This window comes from Salvia miltiorrhiza, chromosome 3 (assembly GCF_028751815.1).
Source record: "Salvia miltiorrhiza cultivar Shanhuang (shh) chromosome 3, IMPLAD_Smil_shh, whole genome shotgun sequence".
In the NCBI taxonomy this organism is placed as follows: Eukaryota; Viridiplantae; Streptophyta; class Magnoliopsida; order Lamiales; family Lamiaceae; genus Salvia; species Salvia miltiorrhiza.
In genome coordinates, this window is record NC_080389.1 from 11322689 (window position 1) to 11343901 (window position 21213).

At 37.1% G+C, this 21213-nt stretch overlaps 2 protein-coding genes across 13 annotated transcripts; one reads left to right on the plus strand and one right to left on the minus strand.

The window, feature by feature from the left end:
- Positions 1-11868: 11868 nt before the first annotated feature.
- On the plus strand, positions 11869-12987 carry LOC131017594 (F-box protein At3g07870-like). The gene is made up of 2 exons (XM_057946401.1): positions 11869-11951; positions 12051-12987. The coding sequence occupies exon 2, from the start codon at positions 12061-12063 to the stop codon at positions 12835-12837; it is 777 nt and encodes a 258-aa protein (XP_057802384.1). The 5' UTR covers positions 11869-11951; positions 12051-12060; the 3' UTR covers positions 12838-12987.
- A 2699-nt stretch (positions 12988-15686) lies between these two features.
- Positions 15687-18709, minus strand: LOC131017610 (myb family transcription factor PHL8-like). 12 transcript variants are annotated; one of them, XR_009099674.1, is made up of 4 exons: positions 17810-18709; positions 17230-17436; positions 16312-16423; positions 15687-16205 (listed from the first exon to the last, which is right to left on the minus strand). XR_009099674.1 is itself a non-coding variant. In XM_057946425.1 (4 exons), exons 1-3 carry the CDS (start codon positions 17964-17966, stop codon positions 16362-16364), a joined length of 426 nt encoding a protein of 141 aa, XP_057802408.1. In that variant the 5' UTR covers positions 17967-18709; the 3' UTR covers positions 15687-16205; positions 16325-16361. The 12 variants fall into 12 exon arrangements, 4 of the variants coding, with proteins under 4 accessions (XP_057802408.1, XP_057802410.1, XP_057802407.1 ...); XR_009099673.1 differs by having other exon boundaries at positions 16286-16423; XR_009099677.1 differs by having other exon boundaries at positions 16325-16423; positions 17781-18709.
- Between the last annotated feature and the right edge of the window lie 2504 nt (positions 18710-21213).

A 21213-nucleotide genomic window follows, 5' to 3' on the forward strand; every position in this document is an offset into this window, starting at 1 on the left:
AGGAGCTTTTGTCGCGTTTTACGGACTTCTTGCCTCCTCAGCCTTCGTCCAACCACGCACTCGCAAGAGATGGTTGCAACCTTCTTCCTTCACTGTGTTTTGGCTTTCGCCGAATGGTCACCTTCAGGAATCAATTTCCCTCCTTCAGTGTGTCTCGACGTTAAATACTTTTGTTGATAAATGGAAAGAAAATATTTTTACTCAACCAGAAATTGGGCTAAAAAAAAGCGTTAAAAGAGGAATTATAAAATACTTATTTTATTTCATAATAATCTCCCTAAGGGAGGAGACTAACTTGTTTAGCTACTCATAGTAGCTAATTCTTGTATACATAAAATAAAAAGAAACTAAAACTAGAATTAAAAAACTTTGAAAACAAAATTTAAAATACAAAGATAGTTTTCTGAAGAGAGAGTGTGTGTGTGAGTAAGGTTGTGAAAATTTTCGATGATCTCTTCTCTCCAGAACTTGAGTTTATATAGAGGTTTGATGCCCTCTATCATTGCTCGGTAGTTGGTCTTGGATTCCTTCTTCATGGCCAGCTTGCTTGGATAGTGATAGCCACCTTCTTTTGTCGGTCATTATTGCCGACACTAGTTAGTGCCTTCACATGGAGTTGAACCTTCCTTTATCCTTTTGTGATAATGGTTGGTGAGGTCCAGCTACTTTATCTTCCACCCAACTTTGTCTCCTACTTTCGGTGAGTGGTGCTTTTCTGGTCCCATGCTCCATAATGTTGTGAGGGGCCAGTCTGCAACTTTTCCACCATCCTTTGTCTTCTTTTGATGAGTGGATTTCTTGTAGAATTACCCACTTTTGCTAGTGGGTAGTTGATCCGCAAAATCTTCCACCCACTTTTGTCGTTTCGTTTTTAGTAGGTGGCCTTCTTGATCTGAGTCACATGACTCCCTTTTCTTTGTCGGGCATCTCATTTTTTTGGTGCCCGCGGTGCTCGTCCACGTGGAGTCTTGTGCTCCTCATACTCGTCTGACCGGAACTTCTTCTTGTTAGGCTTTGGAAAGAAACCCTTGCCGAACTCCGGTTCTTTCTGCGTGGGACACTCCGCGCAGATATGATCTACCCAATGGCCTAGATGAGCCATGTTGCAGAACTTGTGACGAGTTTCTTTGCTTCCCGCCACCTTGTTTCGCCAGAGTGTCTGCCTCTTTTCTTCGAAGGCTTTCTCTGCGAAGCTTGTAGTTTTTCCTATCATTGAATTTAACAAGAAAGATCCAAGTCCTGCGCAGGAGCGGCTTGTGGGTTGCATCATTAAGATTTAACATCTTCTTGATACATTCTCGTATACGGTTGGTTACTTTGGATTCATCATCCATTTGTATCCTTCCCGCTTGTTTGGCATGGAGTAAACACTCTTGCCATTCTTGTTGTAGCATCTCCAGGTTGTCCAGGAGCTGCCTCTGGTTCTCCATGATAGAGTCAACCTCAGTTGGCTCCATCCTTGTTAAGAAATCTGCAAGAACATTTTGATCAGATTTCAAGATGACAATATCATAATCATAATATTGGCATTCTGCTTGCCATCTAAGCAATCTAGCCTTTTCAGGTTTAGATTCTATCTTTTTTGTTAAGAAAGCTTTCACATTAGTGTTGTCAACTTTCAAAACGAATTTCTTAGCAAGTAAGAAAAGCGGCTATTTTTTTAATGCCTTTCTGACTGCATAAAATTCTTTCTCGTTTATGTGCCATCGCACAGCTTCACTGTCGGAAAAGAGACCGCTACAGTATCTGCAAGGTTCTTCTCCATAAGGGGTGATCTTTGTGAGCACTGCTGCCCACCAGGAATCACTTGCGTCGGTGTAGAGGACCAGGTCATCCTCGTCTTGTGGTATTGAAAGTTTTGGGAGATTTTTGCAAATCTCTTTCAACTTCTTCATACCCTCCCGATGCTCCTCCTTCCATATGAATGGAACATCTTTCTTTAGTAGTGGACTGAAGACCTTTCTTTGTTCTGCAAGGTTTTTGATAAACATCCCTGCAAAATTGACAACTCCGAGAAAACTTTGGAGCTGCTTCTTCTCCTTGAGATCCTCCGGGAAATTCTAGACTTTTTCCACAATATGGTCTTGTAGAATTATACCAGATTCATCGATCTCAATTCCCAGAAACTCCATCTTCTGGGTGGCTATAACTGCCTTCTTTTCAGACAGCACTAGTCCTTCTTGTTGACAAACATCCGCAAAGATCTCCAGATGTCTGACATGTTTATGAATGTTCTTTGATGCAATAAGAATGTCATCAATATAAACAAACATAAACGAAGAATAATCCTTGAAGAGATTATCCATATTTCTTTGGAATATCTGAGGCGCGTTGGCTAACCCCATTGGCATGACATTCCAGACATAATGTCCTTGTGGAGTTGAGAAGGCTGTGAACTTCTTACTCCCTTCCTCCATGCGAATCTGGTAGAAACCTGACTTGCAATCGAACTTTGAGAATACCCTTGCACTTCTGATACAGTTGATAAGGTGTTCTCTGCTCGGGATAAAGTATCCGTCAAACACAAGAATATCATTAATCCCTTTATAATTAATGACCAATCTTGGTTTTCCTCGCTTGATCTCCCCATGATTTCTCACCAGAAATCCAGGACTGCTGTAGGGTGATCTTCCTTCTTCGATCAGCTTCAAATCAAGGTGTTCCTTGATTATACTCATCATATCCTGTTGATCTTGAGGATTCATCAGGATAGGTCTGAACCTTACAAACTCATGCTCCTTTCCAGTTTTAACTTTCAAGGTAGCTTTGAGCTGGTTCTTGTCCCACCAGGCCAAAGGATTCTCATGGTAACACCTCTGAATCCTTCTTTTGACGTCGGCTATGGACATCTGTTCTTCTTCCTTGATATCTTTGTGTGATATCAGAGAGACTTTGAGGATTTGAGTTTCTTCCTCGGATGCATTTGAGCAGAACATCTCTGAATCTTCGTTGATCCTTCATTTGTAGTCTTCGGAGTCTGCCATCATCACCACGCTTGCTGCGGAATTTGATTGGCATCGAGCGATTAAAAGCTCCGTTGAGCCTCTGCACAATGATCTTGTGGTCACAATTGGTTGTGAACACCAGCCTTCTGGCCTCATTGTCCTGTGTGTACCGCTTGAATGTTTGCAGAAAATTATTTCCAAATAATATATCTGCACCAGTATCATGAAAATATATTGGTGGCGTCTTGACCTTGTACCAAGGTGTCTGTCCTGCTCCACCGATCAATATTTCCGTCTGTTTTACTCTCTTTGATAGGAGTAAAACCTTTTTGGAGAAATCCCTTCCCGCAATTCGAGGTAGTTCTTCTTCAACTTCTGCTGGAAAGACTCCTCGTTTCGCCGTACAGATTCCTGCTCCTGAATCTATATAAGCAGCAAAATATTCTGCTTTGAACTTCTCATATAACATCCCAATAGAGATGTATATCGAGAATGGACTTGTCATCAGATCAACAACCTCTGCCTGTCGATCGTAATTTCCATTCCACTTGCTTTCCACGACCATGGTTGATATTTGTCGAGGAAATTGCGTCCTATGATCAGAACGTCAGTTTCTTGTCCGGCTTGGCCTTCGACTTGGATTTCAAAGCCTCCGACCTCCAGAATTCCGATATATCTGTTGCTCTCTGGATTTGCCAAATAATACAACACGTTACAAGGAAACTGATTTTCCTTTTCAGTTGTATTAATTCTAGTGGAAACCCATTTCCATCCTTCGGGACATTTGAGCTTGATTTTCATGTCCGGGACTGGTGTTTCCTGAATCGCCCTTCTTTCATAAGAATGAGAGAAGCTTCTTGTTATAGGCCCTGAAGTTAGCCTATTTCCCTGGAATGATAGCCTTGGTGCTCCCAATCTGAGACTCTGATTGTGGCTTAGCACCTGCTTGTCTCCTACGTCGATGTCGATTTCCCTGATCTGGGGAATCTCCACTTGCTTTGGATTGACTGCCTTGGCTACCTCCTTGAATATTTCTGGAATTTCAATAAATTCCTTTCCCAGAAATAATTCTGTGTGATGAGAATTCGATAGGGCATACGATACTTGATATGTAAGTGAGTATGGCCTGTTTTCTCCCATCATGAGATCCTTCCTTTTGTAATCCTGATATAATGTCAGGGCTCGGCTGAAGGATGAATCCTATAGATTATAAGCAATTTTTGGGTACATCTCGGTTATAATCTTTTTGGCATAGAGATTGCCTGAAAAAGCTCCAAGAACTGCTTCTTTAGCATCCCTAATTCTCTTGTCGCAGAGTGCAACATCAATCGGTTGATCTGTCCCGGGGAAGAGGGCAGATTTGATTACCAACTGAATTGCTCCAATATGAATCCATTTCATCGTACTGGCGACTTCTGGCTTCATTCTTTTGAGATCCCGCCGTATATCTTCGGCTGGAACAAGTTGGATCTCCACCTGGTTACTTGTAATCTCGATTGGAAGCGCCATTTCTCGGCTGGTAACGCCGAAATAAATATGATGCCTTCTTTTGAATGGACTCAAGCTGTGAAAAACTTGATTCAGTCTTCCACTAGAAAATCCTCGGTATGTTTGTACTTCCTCGGTTTCCTTCTTGAGTTTTTTCACGAGCTTCTTCACCACCTCTTCTTGTGGAATCAGAAAATGACTGGTAAATCCATTCTGATCCTCCTTCTGAGTGTGGAAAACCTCTTTCTCTTCTTTAGTCTGACTCGTTCCCGGTTGATCCATTGGTCCAGTCTGAACCTGAATCTTCAGAACTAAAGACTTCTTCTTGTTCGTATATACTCTCATCAGAGGATATATCTTCAAATTGATATACGGGTATCAATTTCTGGTAGTAGAGGGCATCTTCGATATCCTGTGTGGATTCAAATTTCTTTATCCATCTTCTCTCGTTGTCTGGGCAATTGGTAGAGATATGCCCTTTTGCACCGCATGTCCAGCAGTTGCAATCTTTGAAACTTTCATTTGCTTTGGCTTGAGTATGCCTGAAAGTTTTCCTCGCCGGGATTCTCTTTTGAGATGAGAATCAGTTCCTGGATGGTCCGCTCTGTTGTCCTGATTTGTAGGAGCGTGCCTTCTGTCTGGTCCACATAGTTCTTGGTTTCCAAGAACTTCTCATTGATTTTTTCTCATAGGGTTGGTACCTATGTTTCTTTCTGCTCTTCCGTTGATACAACAACTCAGCCCCAATCTCTGTTGGAAGATCAATGTTGTCGTACATCAATGGAGATTTCTTGTTGAGTTTCCTCAATCTTTTGAGATTCCTCTGGTCCGCCGCCTTCTGGCACCATTCGGACAACTTCCTGTGAACGTATGACATCCTTCTTGACGCACTGTCAAGTGGATACTCTCCTGGTGATACGTACTCGTTGATGAGCATCTCCCTCCATGGACTCGGAAACTTTGTGAAAAAGAGGTCCTTGGCGATCTGATCATCAACAACCCCCATATGGGCATATAGGGTGTACAGGCGCAAAAATTCATCGAGAGCTTTTGGCTCTAGCACCACCAATCTTAGATTGTAAAGTGCCTGTAGATATTTCTTGCGCTTCTCCTCTGCAGATCCTTCGAAAAAACCCATTCCAAGAAAATGGATTTTAATTTGTTTAGTGGCCAACTCGAGGATTTGAGAAATTGACGAGTGGCTAAACAAATCATTTTTTCCCTGGGTATCGGCTCTATCCCAGAACTGTTTTACCATGCCAGCAAAACTTGCTTCGAAGATCTTGACAAATTCTTTTTTGTCATAATCTATCGTGGCAATCACGATCTTTAATGATGAAGCCCATTCATTGATGAAACTCTCCCAATCTTTGAAACTGGCTTCATCGAGGTTGAGAATCAATCCGTATGGATGGATTGGTTCTAATGTGGCCTTTCCTACAGGAGTATCTCGCATCTGAGGCCTTCGTCGTCTGGTTCGTTGAAACTGGCTCTCATTTTCTTGAGCCCCACCTTTCTTTGACGACTCTCCTTCTTGATGCTCAGTTTTGGGCACCCCTTCTTCTTGGTTCATCCTCAGATCAACCATATTGAGGTTAGCAAAAGATTCTGCTAACTCCTGTAGATCTTCTAATCTGATTCGATCAAGGTTATTCATTTGCCTTTCATGATTCCGATTATATCTTCTGGCTGCAACTCCTTAGGTGCTGCATCGAGTGGTAGTGGATACGTCGGGTCTTTGGACCATTTATTCCGAATTTTTCCGGAACATGGTTTTCGCCTTTCGATGTCCTCCACTCTTTTTTGGATATCACGCAAGAGGGTTAGTATTTCCTCTTGTTTGAGTGATATTCTGCTTAGCTCCATCGGTAGATCATACAGCTTGACGCCATAATATTCCACCGTTCTTTGGATCTCCCGCAAGTTGACGTTGTTGGAAGAGTTTGGCTCGATCTTGTGGTAGCCTGGATAAGCTACTCCCGCCTTGTCTTTGGGTTCCATCAAGTATGATATTGATGGAGGTAGGCTCTGGCTTGTCTGTTTGCCGCTTTGGCCTCGACATTCTCTAGTAGGGCATCAAGGTAACCCTGAATGTTCGTAATGATCTCACGAACAGTCTCCACATCCTCGGTTATGTTGAGCATAAGTGCTCTCCAACACCATCGTAATTCACCCATTAGGTGACTAGCTTCTCTTTCCAAAATTTGGAAAGATATCCTGTATACAAGACATCTCGGACATTCGTCCGGATCCATTCCAATCCTTATGGAGTCTCCTCCCACATAGGTTAATCCCAAAGGTAAATCATAAAATAAAATAAATATAATATAATTCCTCAATTAAAACCCGCTCTGATACCATTTTAGGCGAAGCGCGGGGTGCATAAATTTTTTCAATTATAGAAACATTTTCAGAGTAAAATCAGGATTTTCTGCATTCTCTTTGGCAAATTTAGGGGTTTATAATGTAAATAAAGATTTTTGAGGGGGTCAAAATCAAGATTGCAAAATTTTGAAAAAAGAGAGTGTCCAAGTGTCATAATCTTAGTATAGGAGTGTAAAAAACTTAGTGTAGGGTAGACTTTTTCCTATTTTTGGACTATACTCCACCACTTATAATTTTCTTACTTTTCTCTTTTCACAACTCCCAATATTAATTATAACACATTTTCACCACTCTCAATACAATCAACTACCTTTTATCCACTCTCAATACACTCAACAATATTTTTTCTTAAAACTCGTGACACTCCCTCCTAGGAAGTTCTTTCATGGACGGAGGGAGTATTTGTTTATCAGATATACCATCAGTTGGGCTCAAACAAAGTTAATTTTATGGGCTTTGTTAATAACATATCTATTGGGCTTTGGTAATTGATTAAAGGATAAATCTAATTTAACTAGATTGGGCCTTAATTTATTTAATTAAGTTATACATTATTTATTTAGTTGGGCTGTATTTATTTTAAATTAAGCTTATAATTATGTATAAAAATTATTAACTATTAGCTAATAATTAGTTTGATTTATTAAATGGTCTAGACATGTAGAATTATTATAATTAATTTATGATGTTATCCTATGCGTTTATGCATAAATTAGACAATATATAGTATTTCAAAATCAAGTTCCTAAAGAAGAGGAAATAAGGGATTTACAATTAGTGCGAGTAGAGTTATGATAATCACAGTTAAGTGTTTCTTGAATTAGTTATTAATAAGTTTCCAAATAGCAGCTAGACTTTATTCAATAATTTCAATAGAAATATCACCTTATGACCAAAATAAGTATTCCTTTCAAATCAGTCCATATCATTTTCCTCATTATTTATTAGTCAGTTTTTATGAAGGTCGGATACAAGCAGGGGTAAAGCAATAGTTCACAATTACTAGTGTCGTCAGACCACGATTAGGTGGGCTTTCTAAACTCAAATGTGAAGTGCACACTATTTAATGATGTTTACATGAGTAAGGTTATACTATTAAAGTTATTGACTTGCCAAAACTTTTATGAGCTTGTATGATACCTATCTGGCACCAGAAGTTAATCGAATTCGGATCTTGTTCTATCCAGATGTTAGACAGGATTAGTGTACACAAGGGATCATGAGCCGATCAAGCATATCGGCCGGCCTAGGACCGTGAGCCGGTTTAGCGTATCGGCCGGTCAGTGACCGTAGAAGGTGGCCACCTTCTCGGCACACAGTTAGTTAGCAGTAAGTGCAAAGTGGAATCCACATGGAACTGAGTGGAAGAAAGCTAATGAAATATCCAACAAAATACATAAAATATGGATTACATTTATAATCACTCGAAAAAAATATATCAATGTGAGCCACCTCAACAAAGTCTGGCCCAAATTCCTCTTAAAGAAATTTCTAACAAGCCCTTAAAGAAAAGCCCAAACAAAACAAACGAATACAGAAAGCAAAGAGCGGCAAATCTGCTGCTTCTCTCAGGTCTTCTCCGTTTGCGCCACCTGCAAAGAGGAATTCAATTTTTTTGCTTATGTCAATACTGCTGAAATGATTAGGATGCCTAGTGCACAACTTGCTTGTTTTTTGAAATTTGAGTTTTTAAGGGGAACCTAGTGGAGATTTGGATGGCAATTTTGTGAGATAGGGAAGTTGGATTTTGCATGGTTGTATTCTATATGCATTCCACGAGTTTATAGGCTGAATCCATTTGTTAAGCGCTTTGGTTTTAGAAAGCGATCATAGTTAAGAAGAGGTTGCTGATTGCAAGTTGTGCAACCTTGAGACGGTTCTGATTATGCTTATGTTTATTCTTTATCCTTGTGACAGGTTACAAAGGTGATGGCTAAAATGGCTTCCGCAGATATAGTATGTGTAGGGCCCAAGTCCGTACGAGAAAAATTCACGGGCATCATTAGGTATGTTAAATAACTTTTACTCTTTTAGGCATTGTTGGCTTTTCTCTCGATCCCAATCTTTGAAATGGTTTAAAATTCAGTCTACCAATTGAGTTGATACACTGATTTTATTATTTGATGTCATTGTTATGTTATCCTTAATGTTTCTCCCTTGAAAAGCTGTCCCTTGGTGATGCTCGAGCTTATTATTTGTCGACTGCAAAAAATGAACTTGGTGTTGTTTCAGCAGAAAATGTTGCAGGTACGAACTTCTCTCTCTGTTTATGCTATTGAAACTTGCTCACTTGGCTACCTTTGCAGCTACGTGTTTCATCAATTAATAATTGTGGATGACTTCCAATTATTAAGTATAATTTACTTTTCTTCGCATAATATCACCAGCCTTTGTCATTATAGCCTCTCTAAGGAACATATAGACGGGAGGCTGAAATTGTTCTTTTCGTCTCAACTTGCTTTCAATGCAAAAAGAAGCTTATGTTGTTTATTATTTAGACTACTAATTTATCTCTAGCTTATTAGTTAATAGTATTATTTAGTTAGGTTATATTATTAATCCCGTGGGTTAGGCCTATTATGCTTAGGAGTCTTAATTAGTATAAGTAGTCTTAAGTTTGGCCCTTGCGTGATCGTGGGGATTGGGCTCTTCACGAGCTTATCGTGAACTATTGTTACATTCCCAAACTCGACAGCTTGTAAAACAATTCTAATAACCTCGTGCTCAATTTAGTTCAAATCTTCCATTTCTCGTGCTCGTTTAAGCATCTTTTTTTTGGCCTTAGATCATGCATTTTAAACTTGTGTAGGTGCAACAACGGTTCCTAGATGCCAGGTCAAACTGAGCATAGAAAAGTCGCGAAGATCGACGTCGTCTGAAAATAGGATCCCAAATTGGGAAATTGGTGGATGGGCTTTGGTGATAGCACCTTAGTGGGCTACTGGCCAACCGAGCTATTCACCCATCTAACGGACCGGGCCACGATGGTCGAGTGCAGCGGCGAGGTCGTGAATTCCCGGGCCAACGACCAACACACATCGACCCAAATGGGCTCGGGCCATTACGTGGAAGCCGGGTTCGGAAAAGCAAGCTATTTTCGTAACCTAGAGATCGTTGACTCCGACAATAGTCTAAGATCGGCCCAAGATATATCAACTTCGGCCGAGAGCACGGATTGTTACTACATCAAGAAAAAGCCCGCAGTGCCCGTAATCATAAGGCATCCGGCCCAGCCCGAAGTCCGAATTCTTTTTCTAGTTTACTAAGATTTGTAGAATTGGTGCTATTTCCAATTCCGACCATGTTTTTGCTCGTTTCGATTTTCAAGTTTTGTATGTGTTTGTGGGGAAGGAAGTGTATTAGATAAGCATAAAACAGGTAAGGAAATAGTTATATTTTATTTGGAAAAAGGTAATTATTAATCGTATAAAGTGTGGTTTTGTATTTCTTTACTTGGTGTGATCGGTTTCTACTTTCGGATAAGTTCATTTGTTGGCAAGACTAACATGCCCTACTATTTTATATGGGGGTTTGTTTTTAGTTTGATGGATTAGACAAGATTTAGTTTTATAGATAAAACTTAATTTTATAATGCGTTGTTTGGCTAAGCTTATAAGCTCCAATATCTTATAAAATATTTGAAGAATTTATAATAGGATTATTAGCGTCTAAAATAAATACACCAACTTTGGGGATAATTTGGTTTTGCACATGAACTTTGAAAGGTGTAAGAAAATACATGAACTTTATTGTTATAGTAATTTTGCCACAAATTCAATTTTTACACAAATTAAAGCTTATGTGTGGCAAGTCAAAATATCGACGTTTACTCATTGGACGTTTTAAAAAATAGCATCGTATAAGACATTTCTGAAGGATATTGTATAAGATATCTCTAAACCTCTAAATCGTAGGATTTTTATAGAGTTTGAACATCTAGAAATTGAATTTTTGATAAAATTGCTACAATATTAAAGTTCATGTATTTTTTTTACACCTTTCAAAGTTCATGTACAAAACCAAACTACTCCCAAAATTGGTGTATTTAGGCGCTAATAACCCTTTATAATATGTAGTTTCTCATTAGCTTATAAGTTGTCTAAATGTTTGGATAATTGAGCTTATAAACTAAATAGAGAAAATCCTTATTAGAGAGAAAATGGAAGAGAGATGAACTTAGTAGGGTAACAAATCATAGTTGTATAGTTTTTGTAAACTGATTATTGCATACTCCTTCTGTCCACAATATCGTTTTCACTTTTACTATTTTGGTCTGTCCACAATATCATTTCCACTTCCATTTATAATAGTAAGGTCCACAAACTCCACTCGCAACAATAGTGAGACCCAAGCTCCACTCACAACAATATTCACTACTATCAACATACTATTCGCTACTTTCTTAAAACTCGTGTCGCCCACAAAGTGGAAACGATATTGTGGACGAAGGGAGTATAATATTATGAAAAAATATGTTAGGATATAGAAATTTATGCTTTTGAGAATTTATAAGTTGTTGAAACTTATTTTTACAACTAAAGTTGTTTAGAAGCTTATTTTGTCAAACAATTTGAAGGCCTTATAAACTGTTTTAAAAAGCTTATAAGCTCGACCAAACACCTCTTAGACTTGAAACAATGTCACTTATATAATTAGTCTGGCCTTATAAGTCTTGGTATCCCTTTATAACAAAATTAGTTTTTCGAACTAATTCAATCTTGAGCAATCTCAGGCCATTTAATCATGATAATGAGATGTAGTTTTTTTTTTTTTTTTGGGGGCGGGGGAATTAGACCATGAGATGTAGTTGAAAAAACAGTGATTTATAGTTTATCTTTTAGTTATAAATTATTATCTAATTAGAAATTTTATATTTTATATAATAAATATGAGTATTAAACTAGTAAAATATGGATTTACATTGAAATAATGGTTGACAATATCTAACCCTTGTGAAATAAAACTCTATTCCAATTATAACTCTGCAACCAAAACCCTTTATCTTAAATACCTCGAAAACCACTGCCGCCGCCAGCTATGGAGACCAAACACTCGCCGATATCTCCATCTCCCCCAAGAACTCACCGAAGAAATACTGTCAAGACTTGCGGTGAAATCTCTCCTGAGATTCAGGTGCGTTTCGAGGTCATGGCGCTCTTTGATTGACAGCAAACGATTCATCAAAACCCACCTCCAAAATGCATCCAGAAACACTGCTTTTTCCCATCACAGGCTCATTAATATGGAGTCCGTCCGTATAGTGGGGTGCTGTAATGGGCTGGTCTGCTGCTGCATTGATCTCAGGAGAGGGCGTTTCTTACTATGGAATCCTGCCACCAGAATCTCCATGGAATTACCACAATTGGTATTAGAGAATAGAGACCGGCCCTCGTCCATATCCGGATTCGGTTGGGATGAATCGAGCGGTGCATACAAGGTGTTTGTGGTTTTGCTTAGCAGTAGAAAGTTTATGGGTAGAGTTTATAGTTCAAACACAAATTCATGGAAAACAGTCGAGTTTTTTGATATCGGTTTGATACATAGTAAGGCGCATTTTGTGAGTGGAAAGCTTCATTGGCTTCACATTAAGAATACAGATGAGACGGATAATTATGAAATTGCTACATTTGATTTGAAGAAGGAGGAGTTTGGAGTGATGAAGCTTCCACGTGGCGCAAAATCAGTGCGCTTGGGCGTGAACGAGGGTCGCCTTACCATGATATTAGAAAAGAAGAGAACAGACTTTGATGTGTGGGTAATGAAGCAGGATTGTTGGGTGAAAGTGAGGGATGGTGTTGTTTATGAGCCTTGTGAAATTCTTCCATCCGTAGCCCCATTTTGCGCAGTCGACGAGGCGGAGATTCGGCTAGTTCGAGGGTCGAATTTTAAGCTCTACGATCAAGCACGAGATGATGTGCATTCGCAGATGAAGAAAATTAGAGATTCCTTGCAAACGCATCTCTACATCGAAAGTTTAGTCTCTCCGGTCCCCGACAAGAATATGTGCCGAGCGATTTGATTGCAGGTTACTCTCTTCATAAAAAGATAAATAAAATTCTATCAGAATAGTTTCAAGTAGTAGGCTTTGTAGGAAGAAAATATTCGAAAGAATCTTTAGTCTTTAATTTCTTATATATTTCATTGGGCAGTTTACTTTGGCAGCTGATACTTTTTTAGATTGATGAAGAAAAAGAATTCTTATGAGTGTATTTCTTTTTAGTTCATATTAATCTCATTTATCCCATGAGATGGACTTACGTGAGCGCATGGAGTGAGCGCGCGCGGGTCTGGGTCACGACCCGACCCGGATCCGGCTCCACCTTAAATATTAAAAAAAAAATTATAACCGATTTTAATATATTATATAAAACTATTAAAGCATTGACTATCAAGAGAGCCCTTAGCTCAGTTGGTTTAGGCTCCACAGCTTATGCAAGCTAGACCTGGGTTCGAAACCCACTAGGAGCGAAATTTTGGGCTTCATTTCATTTATTTTGTTATTTCTTTTAATACTTGTAGTTTCTTTCTTTTAAGTATATAGTTTCATTTATTTTGTTATTTCTTTTAATACTTGTAGTTTCTTTCTTTTAAGTATATAGTTTTTTTTTGTTTGTAGTTTCAAAATAATATTTGTAGTTTCTTTCTTTTAAGTATGTAATTTCTTTATTAAAATAATACTTGTAGTTTTTTTTTTTGTAGTTTATTAAAGTAATACTTGTAGTTTTTGTTTTTTTTTTGTAGTTTCTTTCTTTTTTTGTAGTTTCTTTCTTTTAAATATAGTTTTTTTTGTAGTTTTTTTCTTTTAAATATGTAATTTTTTTATTAAAATAATACTTGTAGTTTCTTTATTTTAAGTATGTAGTTTCTTTATTTTAAATATGTAATTTCTTTATTAAAATAATACTTGTAGTTTCTTTCTTTTAAGTATGTAGTTTTTTTTTTGTAGTTTCTTTCTTTGTTCAATATTAAAGGTTTCATTTAGTTTGAAAAATAGTATCATTTGTTCTATATTAAAGGTTTCATTTAGTAAGAAAAATAGTATCATTTGTTCTTTTATTCTATATTAAAGGTTTCATTTAGTAAGAAAAATAGTATCATTTGTTCTACAATATTTCAAATGACACTTACATGTAAATGACACTATACTAAACCCTAAACCCTAAACATTATGACACTATCAAATGACACTATGACAGTTCAAATGACACTACGAGATTTCAAATGAAACTTCAACAATTAAAATGACACTATAAGATTTCAAATGTTACTATGACATTTCAAAGATACTTCGAATGACGCTATGACATTTCAAATGACACTATGACATTTCAAATGACATTATAATAATTCAAAATGACACTATAACATTTCAAATGACACTACAAGATTTAAAAATAACACTATGACATTCAAATGACACTACAAGATTTTAAATGACACTATGACATTTCCAATGACACTACAAGATTTCAAAGACACTACAAGATTTCAAATGACACTATGCCATTTCAAATGACACTTCAACAATTTAAATGACACTAGAAGATTTCAAATGATACTACAAGATTTTAAATGACACTATGACATTTCAAATGACACTATAAGATTTCAAATGACACAATAATATTTCAAATGTTATAGTGTCATTTGAAATCTTGTATTGTCATTCGAAATATCTTAAACATCATTCTAAATCTTAAAGTGTCATTTCAAATCTTGTAGTGTCAGTTCAAAATGTCATAGTGCCATTCAAAATGTTATAGTGTCATTCGAAATGTCATTTGAAATGTCATAGTTTTATTCAAATTCTTAAAGTGTCATTCGAAATCTTATAGTGTCATTCGAAATCTTCTAGTGTCTTTTGGAATCTTGTAGTGTCATTTCAAAATGTGATAATGTTATTTGAAATATTATAGTGTCATTTGAAATATTGTAGTTTCATTTGAAATCTTAAAGTTTCATTTGAAATGGCATAGTTTCATTCAACTGTTTATAGTGTCTTTTGAAATATTGTAGTGTCATTTCAAATCTTAAAGTTTCATTTCGAAATGTCATAGTGTCATTTGAATTCTTGTAATGTCATTTGAAATCTTAAAGTTTCATTTGATATGTCATAATTTCATTTGGAATCTTAAATTCGTACAGTGCCATTATTACAAGTTAAATCTACAAGAATTGGAATGAAACTATATCATTTATATAATGAAACAATGCACGTTAAAACTACAAGAATTGGAATGAAACTTAATGCAAGTTAAAACTACAAGAATTAGAATGAAACTATATGATTTATATAATGAAACAATGCAAGTTAAAACTACAAGAATTGGAATGAAACTATATCATTTATATAATGAAACTACAAGATTCAATAACTAAATTGGAATGAAACTATATCATTTATATAATGAAACAATGCACGTTAAAACTACAAGAATTGGAATATATGAAACTTAATGCAAGTTAAAACTACAAGAATTAGAATGAAACTATATGATTTATATAATGAAACAATGCAAGTTAAAACTACAAGAATTGGAATGAAACTATATCATTTATATAATGAAACTACAAGATTCAATAACTAAATTGGAATGAAACTATATCATTTATATAATGAAACAATGCACGTTAAAACTACAAGAATTGGAATGAAACTATATCATTTATATAATGAAACTACAAGATTCAATAACTAAATTGGAATGAAACTATATGATTTATATAATGAAACAATGCAAGTTAAAACTACAAGAATTGGAATGAAACTATATCATTTATATAATGAAACTACAAGATTCAATAACTAAATTGAAATGAAACTATATCATTTATATAATGAAACAATGCACGTTAAAACTACAAGAATTGGAATGAAACTATATCATTTATATAATGAAACTACAATATTCAATAACTAAATTGGAATGAAACTATATCATTTATATAATGAAACAATGCACGTTAAAACTACAAGAATTGGAATGAAACTACAAGAGTATGTTAAGATTGGCAGAGACAAGAAACAGATTCAATTTGAGTTAGATGACAAGATTCTAGCAGCACTCAAAGTACCTGTGACAGTATGATAACTGCTTCCCAAGCAACTGGTACTAATCAGCATGGCTGTGTATTTGGGGAAGCAAGAGGCAATTTTTTGGAACTCTTCCAAAGAAGCAATAACTACAATCTCTTTGGATATTTTTTGTGACAAAATGAACTTTTATGTTCGTGAGGAACTGCGCCTTTCAGTCTGGTACTCGATTCAATATCACTGTACTTGCATTGTCTTGCTTTTGTTTCCAGCATAAATCAAACCAATCTCCTATTATCTCTTTCCTTGCCAATCCAGTAGAACATTGCCTCCTCCTGAACTATGAATTTCAACTTGCAGAGTGTAACATAATTAAATTAGCTTCCATGTCATCTTTACAAAGTGAAGAAGAACCCAAACAGAAATCACATACATCACCAGATAAGATATTCGGCATACAATATAAAGGTACCATTTTAATGCCATGAGACATTATGGCTCCAAAAATTTCACCCCTGCTGTTTGCGGTTATTACAAAGCACACACAACCTGGAGGTATTCATGAGAGTGCCTACAAGAAGCAAAATGAACATAAATGATGATCATAAGCAACAAAGCAAGCATACAACAAAACTCATAGATCGTTGGTTACCAAACATTACCAAAATGAAACCGTTGAACTCAATTTCCAAGTATAGCAAAACAGCAGTCAGCCAAAACCAAACCCCTTTTAGAGTTTCCATAATTTTGCTTTTATTTTCATGTCTCGACATATAAATAAACAATCAGGAGTTGGATATTGACTGATAATAAAACTGTACCAAGAATTAGAATGAAACTATATGATTTATATAATGAAACAATGCAAGTTAAAACTACAAGAATTGGAATGAAACTATATCATTTATATAATGAAACTACAAGATTCAATAACTAAATTGGAATGAAACTATATCATTTATATAATGAAACAATGCACGTTAAAACTACAAGAATTGGAATGAAACTTAATGCAAGTTAAAACTACAAGAATTAGAATGAAACTATATGATTTATATAATGAAACAATGCAAGTTAAAACTACAAGAATTAGAATGAAACTATATGATTTATATAATGAAACAATGCAAGTTAAAACTACAAGAATTGGAATGAAACTATATCATTTATATAATGAAACTACAAGATTCAATAACTAAATTGCACACACAATCCCCTTGTCTTCCTTGCTGAATATCCTCCTATTTCCGGCATAATTCATTTCACTGTCTAAAACCAAATAAAGCACATAAGAAAACAAAACATTTAAGAATAATATCATTTGCTAATGCACCTAGTACCATTTACATATATTGAAAGTGTCAATATTTAAATCACCTTTTTGCTTTGCTTTACTGAGAGAGCTGTGGTCCGAGGCGGAGTGGAGCAGGTGATGTTGAGTCTCCTTGGCCTTGTTGAGCACCGACTGCAGGTACCTTCCTTGAGCTTCGATTCTCATCTGCAAATGTCTCTGCACCTCCATTTTCTGCTCCAGCTTCCTCTGCACCTCCATCTGCATTCTCAGAGCTTCCGCAAATCTGCACACTGCACCATCAATTCATCAGCAAACCAAACCAACGCTCTATTCTTACATGCTTCTCTAGTCTACTGTAATTCAACTTACTCATTTATCAGCAGGTGATATTTGGTGCAAAATATCCCAGATTTTTTTTTCTTTTTCTTTCCAAAAAATAATCTAAACTTTTTCTTTTTCTTTATATTCAAATGATAGTGTTATTTATGAAAGTGTCAATTTAGGAGGGCGCCACAGCAGCCGCGTCTCTGGCGGCGCGGAACCCGAAGAAGCGGTCGAGAGCATCGAGACGGACGCCAACCACCGTGCTGACCACAGACACCACCAATTTCAGAGCCATGGTTCAGGAATTTACCGTAATCCTCGCACCGCCCATCAAGCCCCTCTTTCCCGAGGAGCAGGCTCGATTTCTTCGGCTCGAGATCCAGCGCCTTGGACGCCGCCCAGCCGCAGCCCTATCTCCACCGGCCCTTCGCCCAGAAGGTCCAGCCCGCCACCAGCTCCATGAACTAGCAATTCCCCATGAACAGAGGTTCAACATTTCAAACTAAAACATCCTCACCTCTCTCCTCCAATCAAACCCCAAATTCCCATTCTCCTCCAAATCTCTAAATGATAGTGTTATTTATGAAAGTGTCAAGTGTCAAATGATACTTCAACATACACATAGAAACATAAGTTGGGCAGAAGAGCAAAGTGCACTGCACGTGCTGCGCCGCCGCCGCTGCCTCAATACCAGACTATGACTCCGGCGGCGACCGTTATTTTCTCTCAGGCCTCGGCTCAGATCTCTCCCGTTCGTCGTGAGAAGAGAGAAGGATGAAAATTAGAGGGCGGCGCCGCTGCCCACCTTCGATTCCCGGTGTCATCGCCTCCCTCGATGTCTTCGCCCCTTCCCCTCTATCTCCCTGAACTCGTTCACTAACACACAAGCGAGATCTCAATTTGCAACCACAACGCCGCCCCCGCCCTCAATCGGTGAAGGTCGGCGCCTTCACCATCTCTCGCTTAAATTTGACAACCGTTGATGCGGTGCGGCGGCGACAGCTGGAGGGGGCGCGGCTCCAAAGCTGGAGGGTAGAGTGGCGCGCGGCGACCCACGACCGGAGCTAGGAGCGACATTGGTGGCTGGAGCCTGAGGAAAAGAAGGAGAGAGAAGATGGGAGAAGAAAATGGTAGGTTTTTAGGATTTTTTTTATATGATGGATCCGGGTCCGGGTCGGATCGCGCCAAGATCCGCGCGCATGGGATGAGCGCTCAATTTGTGAGGCGCGCATTTAAGTTTTTGTGGAAAAAGAATTCTTATGAGTGTATTTCTTTTTAGTTCATATTAATCTCATTTATCCCAAGAAAAAAATTATGTCACGATTAAGATCGGAATTCGGTTAAGTAAGGCAATATCAACTAGCAATATTTGATAATTGTGCTCTAGTTCTATTTACTTTCTACGATATGGCGCATATATTAAGACTAGAAATTCTGCACCGCATAGGACGCCGTGTTTCTATAATTGATCCGTGAATTATGGAAATGACACTATCATGTTACATAAATATTGATACTAATTTGTTTTACAAATGACACTATCGTTTTATATAAATAACACTATTATCAAATTTAAAAATGATTATCGCATACTCCCTCCGTCCACGATATCGTTTCCACTTTTACTGTTTTAGTCCGTCCACGATATCGTTTCCACTAGTTTGAAACTTATTTTTACACAACTTAAGCTGTTTAGAAGTTTATTTTGTCAGATAATTTGAAGGCCTTATAAACTATTTTAAAAAGGTTATAAGCTCAGTCAAACACCTCTTAATCTCGGAATAATGCCCCGTATATAATTAGTCTAGCCTTATAAGTCTTGGTATCCCTTTATAACAAAATCAATTTCGAACTAATTTAATCTTGAGCAATCTCAAGATCATTTAATCTTGATAATGAGATGTAGGTTTATATTTTTTGTTTCGGGTGGGGGGACAAGGTTATGAATTTTAATCTCACTCTCACATTTTAAATTTGAATGCTCTATTAATAAACCTCACAAACTAGGATGTGACCATAACGAAAATGTGTGATGTTTAGTCACAAACCAATGGAATATGTAGTCCTATACAAACAGTAAACATTTTCTTCAATTCCAAAAATCCAAACTTTGATTCAATAATAAAAAAAAAGTATATATATTATCAGAATATTTATAATATTTGCAAAGCTAGCATCGGAATATGTACTTTTAATTATTTGAAAATCACCGCACTTTCTAAATCGAGATATGTACTCAAAAGAGCAACCTAGTTAGTACCCTCCTTAGCCTACAACATTTTTTTTTTATCAGAAAAAGATAATATTATAAGAAAAAGTGAAGGTACCAGAGGTACCGGAAGTTACAAAATGAGAAGAGAAATGCTTTTTGTCATCCAATCCTGAAAGCTAACTTCGCCCTCCAACAGGTCGAAGATTTTGCTCCAACTCCACAATCTAGCTTTAATACCTCCTAACATCTTATCCATCTCCCAATTCTTGCTCTCGAATCTACTTTCATTCCTCCCTTTCCAGATAAGCCAGGTGGTACACGCCCAAAGTACCGAGAGGAACTTCGAACTGATCTTCCTCGTCCCAAGGTTTGAGAAGGCTTCAAAGTGTGCTTCTACATTGTCGGGTCGAACTGAGTCAACTCCCACCCATTTTTGGATTTCATTCCACACCATTTCTGTCTTCGGGCATCGGAGGAAAAGATGTTGAGCTGATTCTTCCTTCTGGCAGCATGCATTACAAAAAACTTCCTCTTCTCCAAGTGGGATCCTCCGTTTAACCAAGTTGTCACAGGTAGGCAGTCAGTTTCTCAGGATTCTCCACATTGTGACTTTCACCTTTTGGGGAGCGCGAATCTCCCATGCATTCGCATATCTCTCCTTGAGGCTTGCTGTTGTTGTCTCCTCCAATCGCATTTCCTTAATTATTTTATAAGCTGTCCTCGTTGTGAAAACTCCCTCTTTATCTGCAGTCCATTTCCATCTGTCGTCCACACCTGCACAAAGATTGACATTGGCAACAACAGCGGACACAGATCATTCACCAACTGAACTTCTCTATTGAAAAGTTCTCTCCTCCACCTCCAATTCCACTCCCAAGAGTTCCCCACCCAAGAACCCAAATCACTAATGAAAGCTTCCTTTTGAGAACAAAGGTTGTAAAGTCTAGGAAAAGAAAGTTTCAAAGGTTTGTTCCCCACCCACCTATGTTCCCAGAATTTTGTTCCCCTTCCATTCCCAACTTCTGATAGGGAAAAATAGACGAAAATCTTTTTATAGCCCACTTTTATAAAATATAAGTTTTATAATCACAGTTTATAATTGATAAATTATAACCCAATACTCGTTAAACCATTTTTAAAATATTAATAGTTTTCGAAAATCACGATCATACTAGTATATGCATCAAATAAATTAGCAATGCAAATGAAATTAAAAAAAAATACTAGTAAAAGGAATTGGGAAAAAAATGGGGTAATGTTGTTAAATATTGTTATATACACATACTTTTATCAAATTTTAGTTTTGCACATGAAATAAAAGATCAACCTCCAAATACACATATTTTCAATTATTTTGATTTATCACACAATTGTTAATTTTCGGTGAATTTACACTATCATAACTAGTTGAAGTGACTTATTAACAATGACGGATCCACCATGAGGTGGTGGGGGTATAGTTGTATCCCCCAATTTCTTTTTTTAATAATATTATATAATCTATATTAAATATATTATTTAGTGTATTTTG

Bases quoted from the DNA above. Each gene is read 5' to 3' on its own strand.
- LOC131017594 (XM_057946401.1), top strand. From the start codon at position 12,061: ATGGAGTCCGTCCGTATAGTGGGGTGCTGTAATGGGCTGGTCTGCTGC.
- LOC131017610 (XM_057946425.1), bottom strand. From the start codon at position 17,966: ATGTTGAACCTCTGTTCATGGGGAATTGCTAGTTCATGGAGCTGGTGG. The intron at 17,437-17,809 runs GGGGCTTGATGG...TTGATGGTGCAG, and splicing joins AGCCTGCTCCTCGGGAAAGA to TGTGCAGATTTGCGGAAGCT. The intron at 16,424-17,229 runs GTGATTTAAATA...TGCTTCTTGTAG, and splicing joins CAGTAAAGCAAAGCAAAAAG to GCACTCTCATGAATACCTCC.